Source organism: Chiloscyllium plagiosum, chromosome 2 (assembly GCF_004010195.1).
Source record: "Chiloscyllium plagiosum isolate BGI_BamShark_2017 chromosome 2, ASM401019v2, whole genome shotgun sequence".
Lineage (NCBI taxonomy): Eukaryota > Metazoa > Chordata > Chondrichthyes > Orectolobiformes > Hemiscylliidae > Chiloscyllium > Chiloscyllium plagiosum.
This window is the reverse complement of record NC_057711.1, coordinates 51219077-51228755: the sequence shown is the minus strand read 5'-3', so window position 1 is coordinate 51228755 and position 9679 is coordinate 51219077. Positions and strand designations below refer to the sequence as shown.

General features: G+C 40.3%; 1 protein-coding gene across 3 annotated transcripts in view; it reads left to right on the top strand.

Moving 5' to 3' along the window:
- Window positions 1-4890: 4890 nt before the first annotated feature.
- slf1 (SMC5-SMC6 complex localization factor 1) overlaps window positions 4891-9679 on the top strand; it is a 36734-nt gene continuing 31945 nt past the window's right edge. For 2 of the 3 annotated variants that reach the window (XM_043709397.1, XM_043709414.1), the window contains exons 1-3: window positions 4891-5071; window positions 7339-7557; window positions 7691-7762. In XM_043709397.1, coding sequence (XP_043565332.1) covers window positions 5000-5071; window positions 7339-7557; window positions 7691-7762 — 363 coding nt within the window. In that variant the 5' untranslated portion in view covers window positions 4891-4999. The remainder of the gene's footprint in view (window positions 5072-7338; window positions 7558-7690; window positions 7763-9679) is intronic. The other variant, XM_043709405.1, reaches the window with a different exon arrangement.

Below are 9679 nucleotides of genomic sequence, written 5' to 3'. Positions count from 1 at the left end.
TCATAGACATTCAAAGAGCTCTGCGAACTGTACCATATGATCTTTCCAGGACTTAGTAAAAATCATTACATCGTCCAAATAGACGGCACAGTTTGTTAATCCAGGCACAGCTCTGTTCATGCATCTTTGGAATGTGGCGGGTACGTTCTTCTTTTCAAAGGGCATCACTTTAAACTTTTAGTCCATTTGGAGTTAGATATACAGAAATTTTCTTTCGCCAACTCTGATAATGTGTGGTTACTGGCAGGTACCTTTAAGTCCAACTTGGTGATGTAACTGGTTTGTCCAACTTTTTCGATACAGTCCTCCAATCTAGGAATTGGACAGGAGTCCGATTTTGTAATGGCGTTTACCTTCTGATAATCCATGCAGAATCGCTGAGTTCTGTCCAGTTTAGGAACGAAGACAATCGACAAACTCCACGCGCTCTGGCTTGGTTCAACAATGTCCTCATTGAGCATAGCCTCTACCTCCATCTGGACCTGTCTGGCTTTGAAAGGATTAAGCCGATTGGGCTGGTGTTTTATCCGAGCAGTATTCCCTATGTCTATTTCATATACGATAGCATTAGTCCTCCCCATCTGTTTTTTGCATATGTCCTTATACTGCAGTAACAAATCTTTCAACTGTGTTCTCTGCTCATGAGGCAGTTAGTTTACTAACCTATTCCACTCCTCAAGGACTTCATTTTTTTAATCTATTTTGAGGCACATCAAAATCCACGTCAACTGGATTTGATTCCTCACTCAAGGCAGTAACTAACCTATTTCTCCAATTCTTTCTCTCTTGTATAATACATGTTCACATGACATACCCGACACCTTTTTTCTATCTGGCATCTTTATAGTTCACCTGACTCAACATTTTCTCAATTCGATAAAGACCACTAAACCTGGCTTTGAAGGGATCTCCTATCATCGGTAGCAGTACTAACACGTCAAAAAATCCAGGTCTCAGAACTTTTATCTGCCACCTGTTTCATTCTATACTGTGCCTTTTTTTTTTAGGTGCTGTTTAGCTAACTTGCCGACTCAATTAAGTCTCTCCCTCACCTCCGATACATGATCTAAGTGTGAGATCTCCGATTTTGGTCCTGTCAATTTTTTTCTTTAATTTCAAAGAGCCTCTCACTTCATGACTGAATACTAACTCGAAGGGAATGGGCATCGCTGGCAAATAATATGAATGGGATACCTTTATCCAAATCATTGGGGTAAATCTGACCGTGTGCTTTCAACATGGATTTCAAGGTCTGATGCCACCTCTCTCGAGCTCCCTGGGATTCAGGATGATACACACTGGATTTAAAGTACTGTATACCTATGCTATCCATACCACCTCAAACAGCCAAGCAGCAAAATTTGACCCTTGGTCTGACGAATCTCTCTGGGTAGCCCATACTGTGTGAAGACAACTACTGCCTCCTTTATCACCATTTTTATCTTAATAGTCCATAATGGAATTGCCTCTGGAAATCTGGTAGACACATCCATTATGGTTAATAAGTAATTTTGGATGCTGTCTTTGAGATAATATTCTCTGCCTCCTTTTCGGAGTACGCATCCACATATATCTCATCATCTTGTCTTGCTGTTGTAAGTCCCTTAGTCTTTCAGGACTAAACACTTCTGTCTGACCCTCTGCCTGTTCAGATTTTTCCTGTACCATTATGTCAAACAGGCTATCTGCTCATTGAACCTCAACTCCTTCATCTTTCTCTTTTTTGTTTCGTGCTGTGATTTATGATCGTGGGATCTGGTTATCACGCAATCTGGGAAAAAAACAGGATATTTCTGTGTTAACTTTCCAATGTCTTGGTCTTCCTTGGGCTTCTGCACACCAACAGGTGTCACTCCCACCTTGGATCCTGCCAAATCATTCCCAAGGACAAACTGAATTCCTTACAGTGAACAAACTGACACTTACAGTGCGAGTGACTGACACTTTCCCAGTCTTGAATTGGCACTCCAACCTAATCGTATATAGAGGAATGCTAAATTTCTGTCCATCTATCCCACAAGTTATCACACTCTCTGAGTTAACAGATCAAAAAGAGTGCATATCTGCACATCCCTTACTATCAGCAACTATTTAGATCCCATATCTCTAAAAATTATAACTTCTTGTCCTTCTCCCTCAGTTCTTTCTGACTAAACTTTATCCACAAAGGCAAATTCTTTGTAGAGATCAGATACTGACTCCACATCCAGCCCCTGCTGAGGCTGTGCACTCTCCTGCTGTGTTTTGGCTCTTCGTGGAGTCTCCTTTACTACCTTCACTAATGTCACTGTCTTAGCTTCTTTTACCACATCTTTTCCCACCGCACCTTTCTTTAATGACCAGCACTATGACTGTGTCCCAATTTACCACAGTGGAAACGCCTAAGGCCTTTCCCCTTCTTTCCATCCTCTTGGGCTTCCTTTTCATCCTGTGGTAAATTCTTACCAGTACTCTCTACTGTTGGTTTAGTAGTACAAGATCTCTCCTTCTGCCCTCACAGGGTGAAATTCTGGCCAGAAGCTTGTCTTATGTACCAATATGTATTCGTCTGCTAATTCTGCTGCTCTTTTCACTTGCTGTTCCTCTGCATGAATTCTAATCATCGCTGGAAGTGAGTTTTTAAACTCCACTAGCAGAATAATCTCTCCAAGAGCCACAAAGGTCCTATCTATTTTCGAAGCATGCACCCATCGATCAAAATGATGTGTTTAATTCTTTCGATCTCAACATAAGTCTGACCTGGTTCCTTCGTTGTGTTTCTGAACCGCCGTATATATGCTTCTTGTACTAATTCATAAGCACTTAAAATAGCCTGTTTAACCTCCTTCATAATCTTCTGACAGAGTGACAAATACCTCACTAGCTGTGCCAACCAGTTTAGTCTGAACTAGCATTACCCATAAATCCTCAGGCCACTCAGTCTGCCGAGCCAATTTTTCAAATGAAATAAAGAATGCTTCAACATCTTTCTCACCCAAATGTAGCAATCTTGACATATTATATATACCACTACCTTCTCTTTTTAATCTCCATCCTGTTAACTTGACTTTGCTGATTAAGTTGCAACTTCTCAAGTTCAAATGCTCTCTCTTTGCTCGGCTAAAACCTTCACACACACTCACTATCCTAACTTCATTTTCCTCAATTGTCATTTAGGTTTTTCTCCCTCTACTGCACTTGTCTGTTTCTCTGATACAACTAAGTGTTTGAGTTTCTCTTACAATTTCAGCTTTACTTTTGTCCTTTGTGAAACCAGATCTAACTTATGCTTAAACGTTTGGCCCTTTTCTTTACTTCTAAAGTTTCTTGGCAAAGTTTCATAAACTTCTTCAAATCCCAGACCCTCATTATCAATGATGAGCCATTTCTCTCACTTATCAACCACAAGTCGCCAAAATTGACAGTTCTCCTCCCAACTGTTCAATTTTTTCCCAGTGTTATACCCCCAAAGCATTGGCTTGTCATTTAGCTTTTAAGATTGTCAATATACTAAATTCAAACTTGATTGGAGTTTCATTTTTTTTTCTGGGGTTTAATTTAAACTGATAGGCTTAATTCAAAACTGTTTTGTCATTTCCAGGCAACTAGCCACTGAACAACATGTTTGATTTATGTCTTGTTCAGAACACTTGGTGCTGTCACATAGTTCTGCTAGCTTTTAACTCTCTTAAAGGTACAGTACGTCCACATCTACATAACAATGGCTCTAAATGAAAAAAAAGTAGTCTTTTTTTATTCTAATTCCAGGATTACACTAGAGAATATAAGTGTTTGTGGTTTTGTCAGAGAAGGTAAAGGTTTGATGTGACCACACTCTTTGCTCTAGAGATGAATGATCCAGTTGTAAGTCTATGCACTTTAAACCTATACCTGTTTTAAATTGGAACAAAAATGGGACTATGTCATATGTAGTGTCACAGCACCACTTTTTTTGGATCCAGAATATTAAAACTAAGCATGGTTAAACAGATTGGTAGCTGCAGACTTATTATGACAATTGAAGATCAAAGTTGCAAGTGACTTGTCAACAATTTTCTTGTGGTTGACTCAGTGGTGGGATTGGAAGTCTGGAGAGTTGTCTGGTGAGGGGATACAAGAAAGTGGTTGGAAATGCTCATGTCATGATGAGATCAGAGATGTTAGGAGACTGCCTTTTTAAAGTGTACATGTGCATCTCTTCACGTAATGCATCTTATTGCCAGTCAAGACCAAAGACTTTGGAACTCTGGGGCTGCTGGGTTATAGCATAGTGAAGAACATCCGGTTGGAGTGAGCTCAGGAGATGTACGTTATTTTGAATTTACTATTTGGACTTTGAGCATAAATTACCTTCTCAATATTAAAAACCATTGCATCTCAATAATTGTCAGGACTCTTTTTAACTGAATACAAATAGCCAAACATGAGAGATTGGTTTCTTCCCACACAATTTTTTTCACACATCTTTTCAAATAACAGCTGTGGATGTTCACGTGCTGCTTCTGTTGTACTGGCAGGCAGGAAGCAAGAAGGAATTGGCAGTGAGTTGATGTTTGTAATATAAATACAAAATAATATCTTCCATAAATTTTCAATTTGAATTAGTAGTTTACTTACCTTGCAATCTTCAGATCTCTTTTTGGAAAAGGAAGTGTGTTGAGAAGATGTCATTTCTTTTTTTCTGAAACAGAAATACCAGCCATGAACCATGCCAGACAGTATGACTTTAATGAGAAGCAGTTGTTGATTTTTGTCTTGGTAGGGTTGGGCAGAGAAGTGGCTTGGGGTTGTGGAATTCTCTATATGGAATATTCCTTTGGGAAATGGGCAGATGAGATAAATAACTGCAGAGATGTGAATTTAGTTTTATATAAGGAGATATACTTTATTACAGCAGAATGGATTTAAAAACTGGAGTTCTTTTGTCAGAGTCCTACATGCTGGAAAAGCCACAGTGTATCATCGACCAAGACGTTGTTGCGAAATTACACATGTCTTAACAGAAAATCAAAATTATACAATGGAGCGATTGAAAAATACATACAAGGCGCCTTACTTTCCTGTTGAGTACATTGGGCAATTCATATTAGAGGTAATTTACCACTGTTTTTAAACTAAGTTTTTTGTTATTACAACAGAGTTAACATTTTGTGTGTCAGATAATAGAAACTAGTCTTCAGATACTAGAACATGTATCCTAAAACATTCACCTTCTATGCAAAGTCAATTTTGTGGATTCTTTCAATGTGGCATAGTTCTTGTAGATCTGTGAATTTTTTCTTTGGCATTGGGGCCAGTGCCATGTGGTTTGGATCATGTGATCCAGTTCTTTAGTAGTGTAGTGCAGCTCTGTAGAAAATGGTAAACCATGTCTCCTTTTATCAAGCAGTTAACTGCCATATTTTGAAATTTAACAGTCATATTTTTTTACTTCTGTGATTGGGTAAGTGTCCAATATAAATGGAAAGGCTGTTCTGGTGCAGTGGTGGTATCCCTATCTCTGAGCCACAAGGCCTGGATTCCGTGCAACCTGCCCCAGAGGTGTGCCATAACACATTCAAAAAGGTTGATTTTTAAAATTTCTTCTGAGAGGCAAATGTGTTAGGTTGCTGAGATTGTAGGGTGCCATGTAAGTAGAGTGGTGCTTGCAGAGATTAGGATTCTAGGTGAGATGCCCGGGTGCAATGGGGCAGATAAAAAATGCAGGATTTAAGATGGGTCACAGCAGGCAGGAGAAATCCATCTGAAGTTTGGGGAGGCTGGGTGTTAGCAGTATGCATGTGTGGGGCAACAGTGGTCAGGCCTGAGGGAGGTGTAGCTGGGTGTTCATACTTGGGTGAGTTAAGCTATTAAATACATAATCTAACTATTTTACTTCACCGTAATCATCTGATGTCTCCAGTTTAAAATCGAGACTTCTGGTTTTATTTAATTGATCATTTTAGTTCATAGAATCCCTACGATGTGGAAGCAGGCCATTTGACTCATCACATCCCTTACCCCTGACACTCCAAAGAGCATCCCACAGTCCCAATTCCCTACCCCTGTAACCATGCATTTACAATGGCTAACTCACCTACCCTACACCCAATGATAATTTTTTTAGCATGGCAAATCCACCTAACTTGCACAACTTTGGACAGTGTGAGGAACCAGAGTACCCAGAGAAAACCACTTAAGACACTGGGAGAATGTGCAAACTCCACACAGTCACCTGAGGGTGGAATCAAAGCCAGATCCCCTGTGCTGTGAGGCAGCAGTTATGACCACTGAGCCACCATTTCACCCTGTGTAGTTTCCTGCATTTATAGTAGGGTTGTAGAGATATACAGCATGGAAGCACACCCTTTGGTCCAACCTGTCCATACTGACCAGTTATCCTAAATTAATTTCTTAGAATTTTTTTTTAGAATCCCTACAGTGTGGAAACAGGCTCTTCGGCCCAACAAGTCCATATCGGCCCTCTAATGAGCAACCTACCCAGACTCATTCCCCTACCCTATTATCCTATATTTACCCCTAACTAATGCACCTAGCCTACACATCCATGAACGCTATGCGCAATTATAGCATGGCCAATTCACTTAACCTGCACATCTTTTCGATTTGTGGGAGGAAACCCACGCAGACACTGGGAGAAAGTCACCCAAGGCTGGAATCAAACCTGGGTCCCTGATGCTGTAAGGCAGCAGTGCTAACCACTGAGCCACCGTGCTGCTTCTAATCCCATTTGCCTGCATTTGGCTGTATTCCTCCTAAACCCTTCCTATTTATATACACATCTAAATGCCTTTTAAATGCTGTAATTGTCCCACCTCCACCACTTCCTCTGGCAACTCATTCCATATGTGCCCTACCCTCTGCATGGAAAAAGCTGACCCTTAAGTTCCTTTTTAAATCTTCCCCTCGCAGCTTTAACTTGTGCCCTCTAGTTTTGAATTCCTCTACCCTGGGGGGAAAAAGGTGAAAGAGAAAACCAGCCTTGAACAATACATTTTGATTTGTTGCATTATAGAAGTTTGTGTGTGATTTCTAATTATGAAAAGAATATTTTTCAAGTTCCATTCATGAAAGGGATAATCTGTGACTTTGTTTCTGGCCTACCCAGCAGTATAGGCTCTATGTTCTAAGAGATGCTACTACAGTTTGGTTTTTTAGACACCATCTCTGAAGCCAAACTGATTGTAAGCTTTAATTCTTAAGGTCCGGGTTTCCTCAAGTATGCACTGGACAAACATTGAAGTCTTTTAAAACTAAAACTAGAATTAAAATTGATGGGCTTAAGTTCTTCATTTGTTTACTACCACAGTATCTATGGCAACTTCTAGCTTTTGTCATCACTGAAATTTTGATTTGCAGCCTTTTTGTTCTCAGATGTCTACTAAAGATGTTAGGATCTCCAGTGTAGATTTTCTGGATGTTGATCATATACCCTCCAGTCCTTTCCTGAATTCAACATTAAATGTTACACAAATCTCATGTCCAAATTCTGTTTATTTCAACGAAGTCAAACCTGAGGAGTCCTCTGTATCTACAGACTTTAAACACAAGCTTCAGATGTGCCTAAGTTCACCTGAGGTAAGCTAACACAAAGTACTTATTCAGTACTATCTTTTTTTTTAAAATTCTTCACTTAGAATTTCAAAATTTAAGGTGGTATATTGGTTGTACGTTAAATGCTTTTCTTGCATTTTTTTTTTAAACTTCTTAGACAATCCGAAGTAAATATGCACCATCAGGTACAGGATGCTGTTTGTATAACTCAACTACTAAACATCATCAGGTATGCTGATATTTTAAGTTTGCACTTTGTGCTAAACCTCTACTGTTCTGTAATATATTGTAATGTTCTTTTTAATAGATTTTAAAATAAACATTGTTCATATCAGATTATATTTTTAATGTTCATTTTACTTTTTAGTGCTTACAAGAAAGGATAGCTGATTACGGGATTATAGGCTGAATCTTTCCCAGTTTTTGACTAAGTGTCACTTTTAGGGAGCTTTTATGGATAGTATATCTCCATGGGCTGTCATTTATTTTCTTAATCAGTCTTGCAGAAGTACCCTCATTAAGTATACAGCATGCTTCTGTGGCATCACTCTTGCACTGCCTTGTGCTTAGTAGCAGCTGAGGTACTCAGTGGTCAGAACCCTCCGGCGTTTCACCACCAATACCATGCCAGCATCAAAGCAAAATGTGCCCTTTACAGATCCAGTGTGTGAAGAATTAAAGCTGAAAATGTGTTGCTGGAAAAGCGCAGCAGGTCAGGCAGCATCCAAGGAGCAAGAGAATCGACGTTTCGGGCATGAGCCCTTCTTCAGGAATTCTGTGAAGAATTAAATGAAAGGTGGCCATTAGGGGAAAGTTAGAGCCCTGTTTTGATGACCATAATCTGGCGAACAGGGTGGTGTGCAAGAGTGCCATCCTCTATCCTCACCTCTTCTAAAGGAGACCACAACAATAGACCTTGTCAATCTGGTTTGAAGTTGCCACTTGGGGTCATTGTCATTTCCATGAACCAGAAGCATGCTCAATGCAGGAAGGAGGTTAATTTTGTATCTTCTGCAAAAGTCAGTATCCCCATTGAAGTCAGGGTTGTAATGACAGTTATTGACTCCCATACCTGACTTCCCATGTGCGCAGAACCCTCTGCTTCCTATTCTGTATCACCTTCTCCCACTCTTCTTTTATGCCTTGAGTTGATCCTTCAGTTATCCCTTCTGTATTCCAGCGTAATATCTCCAATTCCCACAATTTTTGACTTCTGCATCATAGCCATGGGCTTGATTTTTAAATTCTCTCATCATTCTTTTTTCCAAATGCCAAGACCCTTCCTCCTCCTGCCACCAGACCTTCCTCCCACCCAAAAAAAGAAACTTTTATATTCAACATTTAAGTAAACAGGACTGACTGCAGCCCCTCCCACTGACTGCATTCTGTGCAGCTCCATGACTGACTTGCTGCTAATCCATAGACTGGTCACAGTCAACATGCAGGACCATCTATTGCCCCAGTTTCTGGATTGCAATGATAAGAATCCCCTGATCTGAAGTGGCTGACGGACCATGTCCAAGTCACTGGATTGGTATCAGTGTGTCATCATACAGTGAAGAACCTGTGGTTTTTCCTGTGCCAACTTTCTTTGGAGTATGCAGTTGGTCATTGACCTGTAGAGCACATCCGAAAATGTTAGGCAATGTTTTCAATGGTGAATTCCTAGAGAAGATCCTTGTTACTGCAGCTGCTGATAAGCATTGAAGCCATCTAGCTGCTTTCTACTACCTGGAAAAGTAGGTATCTATATAGAAATTAGATACTAATGAGGTATTAAATAAATGCAAATAAACCCTTTACCACTCAACAGTGAGATATTTGTTTCACTGTTGAAACTTACTTTATATGTGCCATGCATAATATGGGGAGAAAGTGAGGTCTGCAGATGCTGGAGATCAGAGCTGGAAATGTGTTGCTGGAAAAGCGCAGCAGGTCAGGCAGCATCCAGGGAACAGGAGAATCGACGTTTCGGGCATAAGCCCTTCTTCAGGAATGAGGAAAGTTTGTCCAGCAGACTAAGATAAAAGGTAGGGAGGAAGGACTTGGGGGAGGGGCGTCGGAAATGTGATAGGTGGAAAGAGGTCAAGGTGAGGGTGAAAGGTCAGACTGGGGTGGGGGCGGAGAGGGCGGGAAGAAGATTGCA